Source organism: Urocampus carinirostris, chromosome 4 (assembly GCF_059441175.1).
Source record: "Urocampus carinirostris isolate Australia breed hairy pipefish chromosome 4, RoL_Ucar_1.0, whole genome shotgun sequence".
NCBI classification, from domain to species: domain Eukaryota; kingdom Metazoa; phylum Chordata; class Actinopteri; order Syngnathiformes; family Syngnathidae; genus Urocampus; species Urocampus carinirostris.
Window position 1 is genome coordinate 17710439 of NC_142352.1, and position 21429 is coordinate 17731867.

Consider the following 21429-nt stretch of genomic DNA (forward strand, 5'->3'; position numbering starts at 1 on the left):
AAATCGTTTTAATCTGTTCCAACACCCTGAATGTTTAGCATGAATGATCAACGTAGTCATAAAGCTAACACATGCTAATCGTACGTTCGCGTTATCGTAATCTTCCGTATGAAAGATTACGGTAACATGAACGTGTAAAAATAAAACATCAGGTCGTTTACAAGTCATTTAGCACCACAAGTGGCTTGCGCTTCATTGGAAAGGGGGCTCCGTACCAACACCCTGAATTTTGGGCTCAGTTCCAAAACCCTGAATGTTTACCTTGAATCATAAAGCTAACCCAGGCTAATCGTACGTTCGCGTTATCGTTATCTTCCAGATGAAGCATTACGCTAACATGAACGTGTAAAAATAAAAAAAAAGGATAAAGAAAAGATTTATGAATAGGATTTCTTACCTTTGTGGTGCTCAGCAGAAGCCATGCTGTATGTATAGCAAGATCGGAAACTCGCACACCTTTCATATTTAGCTATTGTGTCTTTCTTAAAGGCAATAGTTGTATGAACGACTTTTCTTTTTTCACCTGTCCTGCTTGCACCGACCTTCTTCGGAGGCATAGTTAGGGGCTAAAACACTCCATTCCTCGATATCAAATGCGAAAGCAAAAAAAAAGGCACGTGTGCATGTGATAAAAGTTGGTCACGAGGGGTGGGGGCCATCTACACCCGTGCGCCGCTCAGCATCGCACCGTAGCCTACGGACTCACGCATTACCGGTGTTCGAACTCCGATTTTTTGACCGAACAGCAAAACAAGAATTTCTCGAAATTTTGGGTCGAGCACCGATTTGTGCGAACTGAGAGGCGTTTCAAAACCGAGGTTCCACTGTATAATAAAACAACCCATTTTATGCAATGTTTCAGTAAAAATAAAGGCAAAAATATTCCCTCATTGAACAGAAATAATATAATCCATAATACAGAGACCCCTTACTTTGCATTCCTGTTATTGCTGGTTCACTGCTTTGCAGATTTATTAATCAATTTATGTATTCATTTATTTCTACCTTTCTGTCCACAGTTAATAGTCAAACTGGTTACCAGAGCATGGCTCGGGCAGGATTTTACAGTTTTTTTACGTATTAGATATATATGTATATTATTAGATTTCAAGCAGTGACCAAAATGATCAAACCAGTTCCAATACACACTTTTAGCTCTCAGAGCAGCTGAAAGCTCTCCTCCCCAGCTCTGGATCTCACTACTACCTTACACCTGTAATTCTGCAACTTTGTCTATCTTCCAGTCTAGCCTCAAAACCCACCTTCTTAGACTTGCTTCACATGTTTACCACTTTTTTCTATAGTACTTTGCTTTTATTTTTATTGATATAACTGTTTTATATTCTGTGTACAGCAACCTTGGGTGTCGTGATAGGGGCTTCTATATGAAATCTATTTTTATCATTATTTCTTATTATGATTAATATTATTGCTTTTTCTTCATAAAAAATGAAAACTGCATAACATTTTTTAAGTGGGAAGGTGTTTACATAAATGCTTTAATAGTCATCCGCAGAGGAGGTTCTTGCACCACCGTTTTAAAATAAAACAAAGGTCTCGGTGCAACAACCAGTCTAAAATTAAACCCAGAAATTTATTTTTTCTCTCCGTGATGAAGTATCTCACTTGGCAACAGTGAATACAGCTAAAGCAACAGGAGCTGATTTAAGTGTCATGCGTGGGCGAGTTGGTGGGTGGTGGTCAGAAGCTATCGTATTTTATTCTACCACTAAAGATCTTTCTAAAACTACTTCAACATAAGGCCTATGATGAAGAACTTTATTTGCATATTTTTCTATCTAAGTAATGTCAAATACATGCATAAGGCAACAACATAAAGAAAATGTGGTGAGGGATTATAATAATACGAGGAGACAAAGTTACTATGTTTACATGCAGGCAATAATTCGATTGGAAACTGAATATTGGATTTTGGAGTAATCCAAATTAATGGCTTGCGCGTATAACTTTTGACTTCTAATGAAAGATGACATCATTGATCTCACTGGCGAATTCAACTAAGTACCATGTGTCTTTCCTATGCCCTCCAAAAGTGAGCTCCAATCAATGTGTCACATGTGTTTATAAGGTGTGATTGTACATGGTTAGGCATAAGCATAGACTTACACTATATATGGATGGATACAGCTGTCCCATCCACAAAAAAATGTATCCATAGATACATATTTGTCTTTTCTTTTTGCTGTGTGTGATTATGCTGGAAAATATTGTGTGACAAAAAAATTACAATCTATAAACTTAAATCTAATTTTATAATAAGCTACATGTTGATTTTCTTTGAGCTTTTCTCATAGAAATCTTTTGTGACTGAGTGAAGGTAAACCCTATATGAGTATATTTTTATAACGATGTGAATATTATGTGATTATTTTATGTAATTAATATTATGTTATCATCATCCAGTTTCTTAAAAATATTATTGTAAAAAGTGTCTAGACAGTCGAGGGGCAAGACCAATGTAAGCTTTGGCTTTTTCCCGTCAATTCTTTTTTCCCCTCCGTTTTCTCTGTATCAAAACGTGGATTTTGAATTCATTGTAGTCTTGTATCCTGGATGAACAAAATAAAAAAATAAAATGTCACTCAATCAAAAACACCTCCAGCATTTTTTGCTGTGAGGGCTCAAGATAAAATGTAAATGTACCAGAGAAATCAATTAATACATATAAGGCTTTTTGGCGAGAAAATCTGAGTTCGCGTGGATAATTCATTCCAGAACTACAATTCCTACACTGATTTGGGGCACAAAAGCCTACTGGATGAGGTAAACCGTGCTTGCGCAAAACATGCATATTTCTCAAATGTGTATACATGCACAAGTAAACGGAAAATGAAATGACTAAACCAACCATTTTGATTGCAATATTTACAATCAGACTGAGACCTTAATCAGATAGTCTTGCTTGTTTACATGACTTTACTTAATAGGCATATTGACAATCTTTAATTTCCAATCATATTATTGCCTACTTGTAAAGTTAGCCAGTGAGTCTTAACTTTGCAGCTACTTAAAGTGTACCTACTTGTACAAGCCGTGGTGGAAGGGTCTTTATTGGCTCTGTAGAAGCCTTTTTCACAATGACACATAGTGGCAGCCTGGTCATGGCTGGCGCTGTGGAGGGGACATTGGGAGCATTTCATGTTCCCAGCGTACGGCTTGAAAAATCCAGGTTTACAGGCTGTAAGAGGTAAAGCAGATTAAAATTGCTAGAATTAGAATTGTCAGTTATGTCATAATAGCAACGTGGTGAACATTGTCTGTAACGAGATAAAACATGGTTCTCCAGGAATAACACATAATAAAGACTAAAAAGAGAAGAATAAGATAAATGAATGTTTGATAAATAGGCAGAAATATATACAAGTGGGTGCTTGAAGACTGGCGTAAATTCTTATAACAGTAAAATGATGAGAAATAAGGCCAGAAAAATGTTTTAATTGCTTGGCTCTACACAGATATTGCCATGTGTAGTTCAACCTTTGGTTGCATGGTGTAAGATTGAATTATCAACAAAGCCCTGAAATCAATGAATGCACTCTGCCCAGCCTAGAAAACATTGACAGCTTGAGCTACGGCAGAAGCCAACAACGTTATTAAGCTGACTACTTTCTGGCCTGTGTTGATGAATCTTTCTAAAATGAATGCTGCACAGTAAATTACTCAAACATAGCGATTGAAGACCATTTTTTCAAACCAGAAACCAATTGGTTTGCTTTTAACATAAAATAATAAACCAACAACCTTCTAGAAGACTGGCATCTCATAAAGAAAAATATAATCTCAAAAATAAAAAAAACTTCACTGTAGAAAATTCCTGACGTTTTAGGAAGCACTGAGTCAGTTTGGATAGGCTATTCATATGAGACTTCTGCCGACAAATACCATCCACTTGAAAAGGTAACACAGCTCTTAACTTTTTCCCAAATTCCCACGAGAACCTTCTTCTTTTACGACTCGGCGAAGTGAGTGGGAGACTGACAATGTTTTGCAGCAGAAAGTCCAAAGTTTTTGTTGACAATGTCTTTCAGAACGTGTTATTACAGAGTCTATAAAAGTGCAGCAGGCAAGCTAGACCTCGTATGTCTGATGTAAAATTAATAGCGGACCATCTGAATATTGTAGGAATATTTTACTTTGAGCCACAAATATCCATCCCGTGCGGCTGTTTTCGACACATACAAAAAACTGGAATGGCTTCGGATATCCTCTGCAAAAAAAGTGATTGACAGCCAAATGTTTTCAAGACTGTTACCTGTTTATTACTCAATGGTTATTTATATTTTTTTATATATGTATAAAAAAATAGTGTAAACACCTATATTTCAAAAGATTTGGTATCATAATGACCATTTTCATGCATATTAAAAAATCATTAGCGTAGTAATGACATGACATTAAGACCAGTTTGATGCAAAAAAAAAATGTGCGATTCATTTATTCTGGGTCATTCTGTTGAGACGTATAACACCTCCATTCTCTCTCCTTTCCCATCACGTAATTTATTTTCCAGTGCCGCATTTATCACCTTTGGTGATATTTCCCTATCATATTCATTTTTTTCGCTGTTTCCATATAAGACGTGAAAGTAAAACCATTGTGAATTGATTTCTTTTGCCCAGACTTATCTTGGCAGACAAATAGACCGTTAATATGGCAGGCACAGGTCATTTAATCAGAATGTGTGCGAGGATGAAAATAATATAAACGTCTATCAACTGTGAGTCGTATAATTATTGTGTGCATTTAAAAACACACATTAAAATACACATATAATATATACATGAATAGGAAAGAACGTGGGCTGGTAAACCGGGAGAAGACCTGTGCCTTTTAAATAAAAATAAGGGTTGCTACAGCTTAGGGCAAGTTAATTTAAGACTTTTAAAACTTTTTTTAATGACTTTTGAAATGAAATTTAAGACCAAGTCCTTAAAAAATAAAAACATAAAGTAAACTTACAAAACACGAATTAGGGGAAATTCTGGTCTAATTGAAAATTTTCCATCCAAAAAATATAGCACTCTCCTAAGTTTTAGACATGGAAAACTATAAATAAAAAGGATGTTTATGGTGCATCATGGATACTTAGTCAAAACTGGCAGATAACTACCAATTCCCAAAAACATTTCTGCGACATCCATGAAGCATTTTTTCATGATGCATGAACAATAACTTTTTTACTAAATTGTTTTAATTCTAACAAATATAAATCTTATTGATGTATTCACCCCCGCGACCCTACTGAAAATAAGAGGTGCAGATAATGGATGGATGGATGATGTGTTCACATTTTTAAGACTTTTAAAATTGTATTCAAGACATGTGAATGCAAATTAAGATCTTATTTTTAGAATAATAATCTTAATAATGCCTTTGAAGACATTTCAAGGATCCACGGGGACACTGTTTTTTCTCAGAACACTGAGTTGATGGAGATGGTGTTTTGTAAGTATCAGACTAATACATCTCACTTTTACCTCTTCTGATTTCATGGCTACTTGAGTCTGCTAGTCGGAAATACAATTGAAAGGCCAAAGTTCTGTATAGCTATACAAAGATCCCTCGGTTTTTGTGGTTAATGGGGACCAGAGTCACCCGCGAAAAGCGAAAATCAGCGAAGTAGCGTCGTCCTTATAAAAGCCCACTAAGGGTTAAACTTACCTCAAGATGACGTCGTTACTGACTCAAAGTATACGACCGTCAAAAAAAAAAAATATATATAGATCTACAAATAATAACACACAAGACATAATTGCATGTGGATGTATGGTTTTATTGTCATTATACAAAAGTAAAACCGAATTGGAGGGCTTTTCTCAGTGTAAGAAAGCAATTGAGATAGCGGACGGCTATCTGTGGGCTAGCATCGGGTGTCCTTGGATGGAGCCAGATCTCCGCAATGATTAAAATGAGACGTCCCAAATGTAGCAGTTCCCTACAAATTGTAGCACTAGATCATCCATTTCATGGCTAAAGGACCTGGCGTTGGCAAGATACAGGGTCCGCAGCAGTGGCTTAGCAGAGTTGTTAGCCTAGTCTTAGGTCGGACCTGCAGCCTCGCTATTGGTTTCTCTCCTGACACCACCTTGATTTCCGGGCCCGATTACAGTCCATGAAGCAACAGGGGGTGATCAGCATTTCTTGGCGTTCTTGTGACTTTCCTCAGAGTCCAGTTTAATTTATGAATTTCTTTTCAATGTAACGAGACGCTAAAACCAAGCTGTAACTGTAGCCGTGATCCGAGTTTGTTTTCAGCCGGAGACGTAGACTGTGCATGCCCGCCCCGGCTGTCGTATTGACAGCATTCATGACCTTGTCACAGTTGCGCACAAAAACAATCACATCAGCCTATCACGGCCGTGCACAGACAGCCACACCCACCAACACAGAGCTGCCTCAGAGTGCTCTGTAACAGAACACAATGCACACTACATTGATATTAATGACAACTAAGACTAAATCAATGTATTACAAAATATGCAAAGGAGTTAACCAGCAATAACCAAAGGGCGAAGTGGCGAGGGGTCTCTGTATACTGAAGAGCACCGACAAACGGAAGAACTGGAGGACCCCACACCTGTTCCTCAACAACCGAGTCTGACTCTAACAGGACGCTATTGTTTAAGGAATGTGCCGCAAGTAAAAGCTACCAGATCGTAGTTGGCTGTTGATATTCCCGATCTCCTTTCTGAGTATACCTGTCGGCAATCTATTCCCAGATTTCCTGAACTTTGCCAGCAGTGAGATTTTTTAATACTGTGTTTTTTGTTACTCGTTCAATCCCCCCACTCATGTGCGGAGTGCCTTTTGGTATTTCCCTTTGCCCTGAATAAACTCTTGATATTCAACTAACACGTATTAACTCATTCATTACCGTTGATGTATACAGCTGTTAATGGCAGTGAATAAGTAATTGCCAAAAACGGCTAGTTATCATTGGCAGTGAATGAGGTGATTATCTCAGTAGAAGTGGCTTACAACATACGGAGATGGGAGTCGTATGAAAGATTGGTTGATTTCACAAGGCATTAAACGAAAAATTACACCAAAATTGAGCAATGGAACATTGCGCTTCCATGTCAATTTCTAACCATTTTTTAAGGATAAATGTAAGTAATAAACAATTGGAATATGGCTCACACGTTATACTTTGCATGTGTTGAGGTTGTGTCACTGCAATAAAAAAAAACAAGTTTTATTGTAGTTTGTGGCTGTTTGTTGCACTCTGCTAGAAGCTACAAAGATCACCTTCAGAAAGCAATTTCAATCCAATTTGTTCACTATCACTACAAGGCATTTTATAAGCCCGGGTCATTGTTATTCATGAAAGGCGTGATTTCGAAGCAAAATATGTATTCACGACGCAAACCCAAATTGGCCGTATAAAACAGATAAATAATGTAAATTTGTTTCGGAGGCTTGAACATTTCTCAATTTATTTGAAATAGTAATGAGCCTCCTTATAGTGTCCGTGCGTAATACAGTGGGACCTCGCTACTCCGCGGTTCGACGTTCGCGGCTTCAGAGCTTCGCGGTTTGTAATGGTAAACAACAAAAAACAAAAAAACAATTATTTATTTTTTTGAGGGGGCGTCGCTACTTCGCAGATTTTCACTTTTTGCGGGTGGTTTTGCTCCCCATTAACCAGGTCTAAAAAAATGATAATTAAAAAAAACAAAAAAACAAAAACAAAACTAGAAGTCACTGTAGCTTAGAGTGGAGCTGAATCGTGTCCATCAGAAGACAAACTATGGAATCCCCCGAAGGATACCACTTGGAAAAATTTGGTTCTATACTTCGAGAGCAAGTAGAAATATCAGCCAGCAACAGGAAATGAAAGCTGGTATAAATATCCACGGGTGAAATGGAGACACCCGGAGTGGCAGAAAAGAGAGAATACCTGGAGTTGGACAGACCTGGTGTAAGTGTCTTACTTTAGAAGCCAGCACAAGAAGCTACAAAAACGTCCAGTATAATGAACAAAGACTGGGACCCTCAATGATGGAATTCATTAACATAAGTGGCTAGAGAAGCAAACAGTCGAAAACAAAAGTCAAAGTTGACTAGCGCCAGATGCCCGAATCATAGAGTTAAGCGACATTTGCTTGCATGACCAGCTTTGGAAGGCTAGTGACACTAGGACGGAACGTTCTTAGTCACTCGGCGCAAAAAAGAAAAAAACAGCTATTGACGAAGCATTAACTGCAGAAAAGTGGGTAACATGAGTGGCCAAAAAAAAATAAAACAATGGTGAAAAAGGTCCGAATCACGGAACTCAACGACGTTTGCTTGCATGACCAGAGGTGAAAGGAGGGTGAGACTGAAAGACTGAAGGACAAAGCAAGCTTTATTTACATGGAGTAGTTAACAAAATTAATCGTGGTTAACATGAGTGGCTGGAGAAGGAAACAGTTGAAAAATTGTTGAAAATGCCGAAATTACTGAGCTCAGCAACTTTGCTTGCTGTACAAGTTGTGGAAGGGCGAGTGACACCGAAGGATGAATCAATAACAATGGTGGTGAGCCATAGCTTAGAAGAAAACCAAGGAAAAAAAGGGGAAGACTCGGCGACCACCAAATGAAAGGCTTTAGAAGGCTCGTAAGTGCAAAAAAAAACTAAGAGACAAACTAATGTTCTTCTCAATGTTGTCATTTGGGCTTCGTAGTAGTAAGATAACAGCCAGTCAGCTTCTTTAAAGAGTGTCTTAAGTTGTGTAATGGGGCGGCAGTAGCTCATCCTGCAATGAAGAGGTTACAGGTTTGATTCCCGGCTCCTCCGTGTGAGATGTCGAAGTGTCCTTGGGCAAGACACTGAATCCCTAATGTCCCGATAAGCAGATAGTTGCCTTGCATGGCTGACCCTGCTATCGGTGTGTGAGTGTGTGTGAATGGGTAAGCTTGAAGCACATCGTAAAGCGCTTTGCGAAGTCTTCAGTGACTTGAAAAGCGCTTTATAAATGCGAACCATTTACATTTATTTAGAAATAATGCAATTACAAATTTCAGAACCTATGATTCTTACAAAATATCTTGTTTATGAGTTTGTGTAGTTATGCTTATTATTAGAACCAAACATTGTATTTAAATGAATGAGGTATTTTTACACCACTAAGGGTTGCTATATAATACACACTGAGGCTTTCATGGAATGTGAGAAGATTACAAGAAAATATATCCTCTGGGTTGATTTAGCGATCTTAAAAGAGTCCACCACTTAAAATGAGCTAATTACAAAAAGACTAAATCTGAAATTGAAAAAAATCTGTACTGACAGCTGGGCAACTCATCAGCAAGATAACAATCCTAATCATTTGAATCAGTTGTCGCAGAGGAGGAGAAACATCTGTAATGCTGAATACTAACCCCCTGAAGGACCGGATTTGGACACACCTGCTATTGCGTTAAAACCGGAGGAGACCATTATAGAGAGTGACAAAAAATAAATTCAACAAGAGCACCCTGCGGGTCTCAACATGCTCATTTGCATGCACTCCATAAGAGAGGAGCGGACGTCAACTGGAAGTTCTGCGATGTCGCAAACAGATGGAGCGTGTTTATGCTGGTCTAGCGGCTTTGATATGCAGATGGAAAGTTCACACAGAATGAGTGATGCTCCAGTCTGGTAAGGACGGAATAAGTAAACAAAGTCCGTAATGGACAATGACTCGGATACAACAAAGAGAAATACCGATTTCTTACAAGTTGTACAATCCAAAGTTAAGAGGCATCGGAGGTAAGTCAAATACAGTAGACACCCACGATATGGCGACCGCAACGTGGGACATTTCACTTTATGGTGTGGAATAAGATGTTTTTTCAGCCCCTTTCAAGGTATTTTTCCCACTATATGACATCAACAAAAAGTATTTTGTGTTCCCAAAAAGTTCCGTATTTCTACATGTGTAACATACATTTTTTCAACTCAAAGTTTGGGTGTATGTTACAAACCAGATTTTATGGAAGTATATAACCGTGTTTGTGCAATGATTGATCAGTCGAATAAAACCGGCTCGCGGCGGTGCGAACGGGGAATACTAACCACTAGACCACTAGTTTTATATATATAAAGACGCTCCCCTACTTACGACCATTCGACTTACAATAAACGGTAGATACGAACATTTTTTAGGGATGTTGTAAAACATCCGGACATTGCTGTAAGTTATATTTTGTCTTGTGTGCAACGTTTTCTGAGTGCAGGACAGTACTGTAGTGCTTCCTTCAGCCACTACAGGCATGTGGCACTGTGAGAGGTCACCCTGCATCCACCCCGAAGAAGAAATCCGCTTCCTCTTCCTAGTTCGTGTGTAAACATTCTATACATTCCATACGAGCCGTTTCTTTTGAAACGAGGGTGGGATAAGAAAGCTTGATGCGGTTGAGAAAATGGTTGGATTGCTTTTTTTGGCCACTGTCTAACACAGAGGAGGACCTCTTGAAGCTTATCTTCCAAAAGTAAGTTACACTTAACTTTATTTATCTTTATAGCGCATATTATCTTATGAAATAATTATTTTTTAGTACAAAGCAATACAGGTCACGTGTACAAGCCTTACACATACTTGTTTACAAAATAAATTGTGAAAAAAGAATTGGCTCTTCCTCAAATCACAAAGTAACAGTGACTAATCACAGTTTTGGGAACGCTAAATTCAATTCCACAGGCCATACCCAAAATGAATTGCACCCACCTGTGTTAAATAAAGAAATCACTTGATTGGATTTTGTTGGACAATGTGAAATAGGCTTCAAAATCTCAAGAAATCAATTGGCATGCCACGATCTTAAGAAATTCCAGGAGGAAATCGGAAAAAAGTGATTGAAAGCCATCAGTCCAGAAAAGGTGACAAAGAAATTTTCAAGGCTGTAGTGCTCTGACGAAACCACTGTTAGTGCCATTAACCTACCAAGGAGTGGTTAAACAACTAAGACTACTCGAAGAGTTAGACAGCAGCTCATCCAGGAGGTTTAAAGAGAACCTTGAAAATCATCCTAGGAACTGTAAGCCTTCCTTGCCCCAGTTAAAGTTAAGGTAAGGAAGACACTGGCGGAAAATGGCATCCATGGCATCCAGAGTTTCCAGGTAAAAACCAATGCTGTCACAAAAGAACGCCAAGAGTCACCTCACATTTGGCAAAAAGAATCTCGATTATGCTCAAGACTTTTGGATAAAAATTCTGTGGAATGATGAGTAAAACATTTTGAAAGGTGTGCAGCCCGTTACATCTGGCGTAAAAATGGTACAGACTATGACAAAACGAACATGATGCCAACAGTGTCATGATTTGCCCATTGCCCTCTCCTGTGCCTGCTCGTTTGGCTCCAGCTGCTGCTTGTTTCCTGATTGCTTCCCCTCCTATTCAAACTCAACACTCTCATTCACTACTTGTCAGTCCGTCAGCGAACCTCCGCACATGCAAGGCAAGCATTTTTTGAGTCTGGCTCCCGTCTGTCCCGCCCCACCCTGTATCCAACTGGTCTGCCCCTAGCTTCTCGATCGTCCCCGGCTACTCGATTCCTTCCTCTGACCACACTTCGATCTCCTGTTCCGGCTACCTGACTTGATTCCTTCCTCTGACCACGCTTTGATCTCCCGTTCCGGCTACCAGACTTCCTTTGACCATGCTCCGATGTCCCGTACCAGCTGTTCAACTAGTTTCTAACTTACTAACTCCACTTCTAGTTTCCACCCTCCGACCAGGCTCCGATCTTGTGGGCTTCCTGCTTCTCCTGCCCAGCGATCACTGAATCACTGGCATCTGTTAACATGCGCCTGACTTCTACACTTCTGCAAAAAAACTTGGTGTGAAACGTTACGCGTTTGGGTTTACTGTCTGTTCTGGTTCTGACAACCAGTAAAGCATAATGGTGGCAGTGTGATGGTCTGGGGCTGCTTTGCTGCCTCAGGACCAGTACAACGTGCTGTGGTTGACAGAATAATGAATTTTGGTGTTTAGCAGACGACCCTGAAGGATAATGTCCTGCCATCAGTTTGTGCCCTCAAACTAAAGCAATCTTAGATCATGCAGCAGGACAGCGATCCGAAACACACCAGCGAGTCCACTTCTGAATGGATTAAAAACATTAAAAAAAAGGTTCTGGAGTGGCCAAGACGAAATCCTGATTTAAATCCAAACGAGATGCCGCAGTGAGACCTTAAACTGGCAGTTCATGCTAGAAAATGGTTCAGTATGATGGCTTTGAAACTGTTTTGCACAGAAGAGTGAAATTCCTCCACAGCTTTGTGAAAGACTACCAATCATTGCAAACGTTTGATTTCTGTTATTGCTGCCAACGGTGACCCAACTCATTATTAGGTTCAGGAGGCAATTACTTTTTCACATAGGGCTACATAGGTTTTGATTTTTTTTTTGTGCTTTAAGAAATTGAAACATTTAAAAACTGCATTTTTGTATTTCCTTGGCTTGTCTTTGTGAGTAATAAATATGCAGAAAACACAAAATCAGGAAGGGGGCAAATGCTTTTTCACAGCACTGTAGATGCCTTCCTACTATTTGTGGACCTCATGTAAATGCTTTTCTGCAATTGCTTTAAGCCACAGAATCATGAAAATGCCATTAAGCTTGAACTACCCCCTAAAAGTCCATGTAGAGAATGAATTGTACTTTGTAAAGAATAAGCAAGTTAGTGCAATACAATACTGTTTTTTTTGTACTGGCTTGCAGCGAAGCAAAAAGAAGAAGCAAAAACATTACAATTATGGAAACAAAGCTTGTAATTATTAAGAAATCCGAAGACTTCACACAAATCGCTACCCTCGCTGAGTTGCATGGCCTCAACCAATGGAAAATCGGGACTCTAATTGAAAATAAACAAGCGAATAAATCAATTAACTTTTATAGGGCAAGACAATCCTTACAAATGGAAGTTTTGCAATCATTTTCAATTTGAATGTACCATATCCTCTCCCCTCTGCATCCACCCACTAACTCCACTAAACCAGCTCAAGAAACGTCACACAAAGGAACATAAAGTTTTATTTTATCCATACATGTATATTAATTTAAGTTGTTTAGTCATATAGATATATTACACATAAGTAGTACTTAACTATTTTAATGTTTTTATCTGGGCTGCCAAGAGGGTTTGAGCTAATTGCCGTAGCTTTCAAACACTCACTGTACATTCATTTTACTTTAAGATCCCCATCCCAGAAAGGATTAATGTCGTATCCTGGGGTCTATTGTAAAGTGAAAATGGTGTGGTAACTGACATTTGGAAGGGAAGTCACGGTCAAACAAGACAAAGAAAGGGTATTTTGTTTTTTTCTCAAGGATTAAACTTCACTAGGACATCATCAACCAATTATGCGCTATACAATTTGACCTGACGCACTGTGGGTGATACGTTGCAAGGTGATTTTCAAAAAACGTAGAGGTTGCATCGCCCCCCTCTTGCCCTCGTCCTCCGCATAAATGATTCACGGCTATCTACACGTGTCTTTCACTTACACTGTAAGTCTTACAAGATATAACGTAATAAATGCAAACTGATGAAAAATATCTCAAATTTACACCCAGCAGTTCAGGTCAACATCGTGAAATAGGAACTGAAATATGTCAAATCAGGAAAATTATACATGCAAAATATAATAGATTAAAATAATTAATAATAGATTTAGAACAAGATATTTTGCCTTTTTTTGTAGCGGGTAGATTATTTTGGATTGATCATTTATCAAGTAGCTCACATGCAGAAAAAGTGGAATATTTTTTCATTAAAGGTTTTTTTCCTGGTGTAATTAAAAAATATACAAAGAATCTTAAACTTAGTTCTATTCTTTCCATTTCTTGTGGTGGGGAGATCATTGTGAAATGTTCATTTCGTAATTAGCTCACATGGTTAAAAAGTGGAGTCTACATTTCACTTTGGATAGATTTTGGTTAAATTAACATGTGGAAATAATACTTACATTTAAAAATAACTTTATTTACACATAGTGGGTATTATTATTTATACTAACTCTTTTTGTAAGTAACTCACATGCTGAGAAAGTTTGATTTTCATTTGTTTTAGTTAGTTTCTGGTTTAATAAATGTACATTTTGAAAAGAATTACAATTTTGGGCCTTTTTTGTGGTGGGTATATCATATTGACTTGGTCATTTTGCATGCTGAAAAAGTCGTTCATTTGTTTTGGTAAGTTTTTGGTGGTTTTAAACTACTGACAATCAAACCTTATCATGTTTAAAAAATGTTTGATGTTTGGTTAGACTTTTTTCGTTTAAGTCATTTTGTAAGAAGCTCAAATAATGAAAAAGTGGGCTCTTCGTTCAATTAAGCCTTTTTTTATATAATTAAATAATTTACATTTAATTAAATGTTTTACTTTTTTTGTGTTGGGTAGATCATCATGACTTGGTCATTTTATAAGTAGTTCACATCATGAAAAAGTGGAATCTTAATATGTTTTGGTTAGTTTTGGTGTAATTAAAGAATGTACAAAGATAATCATTACACTTGAAAATGACCATATGTTTTGCATTTTTTGTTGTTCATGAATCATTTTGATATCGTAAAATAATGGAGCAGGATAATAAGAGGCATGGCAAAGAGTGTGAAAATGAAAAGTGAGCTGTAATCTGTAAACCCTGACATTGAAAAAAACGAATATTTAGATGTAAAAACACAAGACCGCTCCGCACGCTTGTGTGTTTTTGTCTTATTTGCATCCCGTCAGGATTCCGGTCACGTTCCGAAAGACATCTCTATTAGCTCCCCCCCGTAGTTCGGGGTCTCCTCTGGAATATGATGAAAGGATACGGAACAAATAGCATTAGTGCTATGATGTTGCTTTATCTAGGTCACGATATAACCAGCCTATCTTTGAGTAATCCTCCGGAGCCTGACGCTGAATGAAAAGAATCGAATAATCAGGCGCTCGACAGAGATGTCAAAACAGTCTGGCGGCACGCTACGGGCTTGGAAAGCCAGGTTTGATAAGGGCTGATACCTTCTTTTGGGCTGATGGGAGTGAGAGAAGGACACGTTGGAGAGAAACTGCGCTCTTTTTCAGGAGCGTTGGGGTTTTCCCTATTCTCGCTCGCATGCTCACTCGCTCTCCGGCGCTCACTCGTTCCCCATGCTGCCTCTCAGACAGCTTTGATCACAGCTCCCTTTGAAGCAATGTTCCAAAATGAAAACGAGGAGAAAGCAGAAGTCATCGCAAGTTCACGCCTAAACTTCCTGCAACTACTGCACTGCTCTTTTTTTTCACTGAGCGCAATGGCGATTTTTTTTTTAAAATGAGGCTAAATCATTCATTAAAAAGGCATAAGGGAGGATTACCATAGATTACATTTTTTAATTGAAATTGTTCTCATTAAATTGATGATGTCACTGTTAGAATTGTTAAGTGTGTAAGCCTACAAAAATATTGAGCACACACACAGCAATGTTTGTAGCACCCGACTCAATTTAATTTGCAACAAGCAGAAGATTTGAAGAGAAAATAAAGCTTAAATTTTTTATCTTTCAATAACATTGATTTTACCTTTTGCAAATATTACAAAGCACACACACATATACCCATATAAATATACCAATATAAATATACACAGATTAATACAAATTTATGAACATATTTTTTTGTCATATAATAAACAATAAAATATATTTGATTATGCAGGGATCAGAATGGAGATTTTCATTTTCAGCTGAAATAGTCAGCGTCCAGGAATAAACCCTGATTATGGTAATCAATAGTAATTGTAGCAATTCATTTGAAATATAAGTGAAAATTATACATAATGATGCAATGAATGATAAAAATCCTTATATATATATATATATATATATATATATATATATATGCAGTTTACATATGCAAATTTTAACCTTGCGTGTTTATCAAGGCATATGATTGTTAGATCTTGAGTAATTTGTTCCAAACAATACTTGTGTAAATATTTGAGACAATTCTCTCTCTCATATAGGTGTTGGGTAAAATGTAACTTGTATTTTTCAGTTGCAGGCAGTTCTTCCCATTACAATTTACCACTGGGAAACTCTACCTTAATTATTTTACATGGCCTGAAATAAATTTCCATAATTGATGCGTAATCCTGGCACTGTACAGTACTGCTTTGGTGGCAGAGCTGAGTGATTTGGTAGTGGAGTTTGAAAGAGAAGGTAAGAGAAGGAAGCCTAAGGTGAATGCAGACAAGAGTAGGGTAATAAGGTGTTCGAGGGGTGGTGTGGTAGCTGGATTAGAGAGTTTGTTCAATGGTGTCAAGTTGCAGGAGGTAGATGTTTTTTGGCTTCCTATGTGTCAGCAGGTGGTGGTAGGAGGAGGATGTGAAGAAGAGGGTGGGTGAAGGGTGCTTGGCAATGGGTGTGCTGAATGGATTGTTCAAATTTAGAGATCTGCGAATGGTGTGTTTGTACCAACAGTGATGTATGGCTCAGAGGCATGAGCTTGATAGGTTAATTATCTTTGAAATGAGATGTTTGACACGACTGGATAGGTTAGGAATGAAGAAGTAAGAAGAGCTGGTGTGGTGAGAAATGCTTGCTGAGAGGGTTGATCAAAATGTTCTGAGATGGTTTGGAAAAATGGAAAGAATTGATGAAGGCCATTTGACTAAAAGGGTATGTAATGCAGAGGTGGTGAGAGATGGAATGCGAGGACGGATGGGGTGATACATGCTCCTCATGTGACGTCGGTTAATTTATTGGATGTAAGAGTGTTTTAATGGCGAAGGATAGTTAAAAATGACTGATATCTAACCATATGATGCAGTAGTGGTAGACCAGTATATGCTGTCGGGCTTAACTACTGATGAAGCGTTGAATACCAAAGCAACTCACCCCTTGTTGTGCTGTGGGCTTAATGTTTGGTGTCAGGTTGGGCAGAGCGAAGGGGGTTGAATGTTTGATGAATGCGAGTGTGTTCTTGACTCCAGAGACATCCCACTGGTGGGGATAGGGCTTCGGTATATAGATAGATAGATAATTGATGTGTAATCCTGGTACTAATACACATTGAATATTGCACTGCTTAGGTGTAGCATGCAACTATCCTCTTGGGCGCGACCCGTAGGGAGCGATGAGACTTCATTGGACAATGACATACAAATGAATGCCAGCTGCTGTAAATCATGAGGGAATAAATTTAAAAGGAAAGCAAAACCACCAGAGAGCAGTGTCAGCATGATCTTTAAGTAGACTTGTTGAGCAACATGGCAATAATTTCAAGTATTTACAATCACTTAACCCAAAATTCAAGCACTTTTCAATCTTTGAAAACACAACATTTAAATGTAAGCATTTTCAAGGATTTTAAGCACCTATACAAACCCTGATTTAAAAAAAAAAAAAAAAATCAGCGAGGAAATGTGTCGTATATAAAAGTAACACATTGTGCCGCGAGTGGGACACTGGTTTGCGGACTGTGTCCACAGATGTCAAGCTTAATCAACTAGCAAAGCAGTCAATATTAATTAAATTGTCCTTAACATACACGCAGGAGTGCGACAAAAGCATTGTCAAAACAAGACACGCAGAGCCATGCGACTGATCTTGAACTCTCCAATCCCTTGCACACATGACAAAGTGATAGAGAGAAGACAAAGTATTGCTACTATTACATGAAATACATCATTATAAACAACTGAATGGGATCTTTCAATTAAGTAATATCGGCTGATTGAATACTGAATATTTGAGCGTGGCAGCAGGAGACCAATTATCGGGTACATTATTCTTATCCTGCCGAAAAGTTATGTTATATTGAACTGGTATCAGTTCGATAACTGTCAGCCCAATAATTATCATCTACCCCTCTTTGGTAACTACTGTATCTAAATATAGATTTTCTCATTTTCGGGATTTTAACAAAAACAGAAAAGTTATAGATTATAGTAAATCCATGAAAACATAACAGATTTTTATACTTCAGGAATTAAAAATTTGTCAGGGCTTTAAATGGTGAGAAGAGTGTGTTGATAATAACGTATTTATTCGTGTATAACATGCAACCCAGGCGTCACAACAGTTAGCGCGCGGCCCCACGGTGCGGAGGCTCAGGATTCAATTCCAGCTACCGCAGCCTCCCTGTTTACAGTTTGCATGTTCTCCCTGTGCCTGCGTGGGTTTCCTCCCACATTCCAAAAACATGCATGTCAGGTTAATTGGCCTTTCCAAATTGTCCCTAGGTCAAGGGTTTAATTCCAACTACCGAGGCCTTCCCGTGTGAAGTTTGCATGTTCTACCCGTGCCTGCTTGGGTTTCCTCTAGCCACTCCAGTTTCCTCCCACGTTCCAAAAACATGCTTGTCACGGTAATTGGCCAGTCCAAATCGTTTCTAGGTGTGAATGAGCGAGTGAGGTGTCTGTCTTTGTGTGCCAAGCAACTGGCTGGCAACCAGTTCAGGGTGTCCCTGCCCACTGCCTGAAGATGGCTGGGATGGGCTCCAGAACCCCCTTGACCCTGCTGAGGATAAGCGGAGCAGATAATGGATGAACATCCAACCCTTATTTTTGATTATAAATCAGCATAAAGTTTTGTTTAGCTTTTTCTCTTTTCAAACTAAGGAATGAAAGTGACGAACATTGAATATGGGCGGCAAAGATTAAAATAATTTATTGGCAACTCTGAACACAAAACTAACATGACATTTTCACTGTATTTATTTTATATCCTTCACAGTCCGATTCATCATCAGATATCCCAAAGAGTTGCTTTCCTCCCTGTGCTTACTGTTTTTTTCCATTCCTTAAGTTTTGTCTAAATGTGAATCTATATTGTGTAATAATGACATCAAATCCAGTGTATGTTACACACGAATAAATACAATACTCCTGGCCACGCAAACTATCCCAATTTTTATTTTAAACACACAACCCCAAAAGCCCAATTCACTCTGAAATCTCACAATACCACCCTCCCCATCATCAAAAAATGCTCTCCTCACACCTATACAATTCACGTAGGTCATACTTTTTAACTTCAAAACTGTATTTCTCCTTAAGGTGAGATTTTCATGCCTGATAAATACAAATGAATCATGTAAATAAAAATGAGAAAAAATTACTTTTTAGGAAATGTATTTGTCACAGTTGCCATGGCGCCCAATTGGCCCCACCCGTGTAGCGCCAGCTGCGGCTTGTTGACAGATTGGCTTCCCTTCTATTTGAACTCAGTGCTTTCACTCACCCTTGGTCAGTCCGTCAACGAACCTCTGCCCCGCAAGACGTGGGTTTTGACTCTGTCCGGTTTACTGCCTGCGTTTCCTGTCCGGTATAGTTCCCGTCTATTTTTGTCCTGTTTATTATTATCTCCAGTTTTCTTTTCAGTCTAGTTTGTCCTGTTTAATTTCGATATCCTGTTTCGATATCAATCCTGTCTGACCCGTCCTGTCCGGTATCGACCCCATCTGTCCGATATCTGCTCGGTCAACTGGTATCGATCTCGTAGGTCTTGGCTTCCTGTCATTCCACGCCAGACTGCTGCATAACTCCCCATTTCCCATAAAATAAAAGGCTTGTGTGAGAAACGTCACACATTTAGGTTCTCTTCCTGTTCCGGTTCATTTAGTTTTTTTAAATAAAACTGTATGGAAAATTGAAGCAAAATTAACTGGCAATGGGGAAAAATATTTTTATCATTCAATTATTAATAATAAGTACCGTATACATGTATCTGAAAAGCTTCAGCATAATTAAATATTTATTTTTTACTTTTATGCCAACGTAATTTACCGTAACTTTACAAGGGCTTTGATGACTTGATCCTACTTGAATGATTGTCCAGTTGAGTGAAATGTCTGTGGAGATTTCCTCGGCTGTGGTGCAACTCCGATACCAAAGGGAATGTCAAACTACTGTCAGCGGGGGGCGGGCACGCAAAGAGGAGGATAAATGTAGGGCACCATCTCTCGTCTCACCGGTGATAGCTTGTGACAGGCGAGCGCAATGTTTAACCACACTTTTAAGTGTCATGAATACACAGAAGTTACAAAGAAGAAAAGGAGTTGATAACAAGTAAGATATTAACGCTTGTCCTACATATGGGCTTGTGTTAATGACCAATAGTTCTTCTTAAATGTGGTTGCTGTATGGTATTTCCTCGAGTTACGCGGTCAATCGGGTCCATAACCACACAAATCAATTGAATCTATGTGATGAATGAACCACATACTGTACTGTAATCCCTGCATACTTCAGGCTTTTTACGTCTTGGCCTAAGTGAATCACGGGTTGAAAAAGGTTCCGTGATTTGTTACCCCCGATTGCATATTGCTGCGAGCAGGACCAGCAGATCGCACTGTTGTCAGGCCTGGCAGCTCTTTTTTTGTCATAATTTTTTACTTAAAATGAAGGCCACTCATGCAATTGCAGTCCATTATCCCCCAATTCCAAATTGCTTTTGTTGGGCAGCGTGCCGTTCTGGCTGCCTAAAATAAATGTACGATTGTGGCTGCAATCCATTATCCCTGGGTCGACTATTGCTGAGACCAGGGTCCAGCAGAGAGCTTTGTTGTTTTAGTTTGGGCCGTTAAGGGGAGCTATTGTGTCTCAGCTGAAATTAACTGCACTGTTTTGGCTGCAATCCATTATCCCCAGTCGACTATTACTTAGAGACGGGCCCAAGAGAGCAAATTTGAGTCATGTGTGGAAGGTAAAATGAACAGCACACTTGCCGCTGCAATGTATTATCCCCGGTGAATTCTAGAGCTGCATGGAGCTTTTTAGCAACGCTCTAGTGGCTCCCAGGAGCTTTTTCAGAAGTGTTGGAAAATGGTTGAGGGAAACATTTTTTTTGTGGACAAAGATAACTCAACGTTTCCAAATATTTTCCAATGCTTTAAAAATATTAAAAAAGAATATTTAATATTAAAGAATCATTTGATATTTTTTTCTTTGTTTTTGGATCCATTATGGCTCTGTTATCATTTTGAGTAGTTGATCCCTGGGTTAGAGGTTATGGTTAGGGCTTGGGTTTTAGAGGGGGTAGGGGGTATGTTTAGGTTATGTTAAGGGGTTAAGGCTTAGCGTTTCGGGATAACAGGTTAGAGTGGGTCTCGGTTTAGGTTTAAGGAAAGTGGAGAGGTAAGGGTTAGAGGTTCCAAAACAATGTATACACGGATCAGAATGGAGATTTTCATTTGCAGCTGAAATAGCCAGGGTCCAGGAATAAAGCAGGGCGGAGCCCCCCCAGCTCCAGTCCCCAAAAAATACACATTTTTTTGTGGAAATTATTAATACAAAAAATCCCCGAAAGTCGAACAGTGAGATGGCGAGGAAATACAGTATTACCAAAAAGTCTGTGTCTGAATTTCAACTAAGCCTCCAGAGACTCTTCTTTCAGCGTGAAATAAATGACACCATGCACACCTCAACTGTAAGCATACTGGGCGTCTTAATTTACCGCATGCCTTCATTACTAC

At 38.7% G+C, this 21429-nt stretch overlaps 1 protein-coding gene across 2 annotated transcripts in view; it reads right to left on the reverse strand.

Moving 5' to 3' along the window:
- Window positions 1–21429, reverse strand: part of LOC148367015 (ephrin type-A receptor 6-like) — a 97758-nt gene that overhangs the window by 42413 nt on the left and 33916 nt on the right. For both annotated transcript variants that reach the window (XM_088333803.1, XM_088333804.1), the window contains one exon: window positions 3044–3199. In XM_088333803.1, the coding sequence (XP_088189929.1) occupies window positions 3044–3199 (156 nt within the window). The remainder of the gene's footprint in view (window positions 1–3043; window positions 3200–21429) is intronic.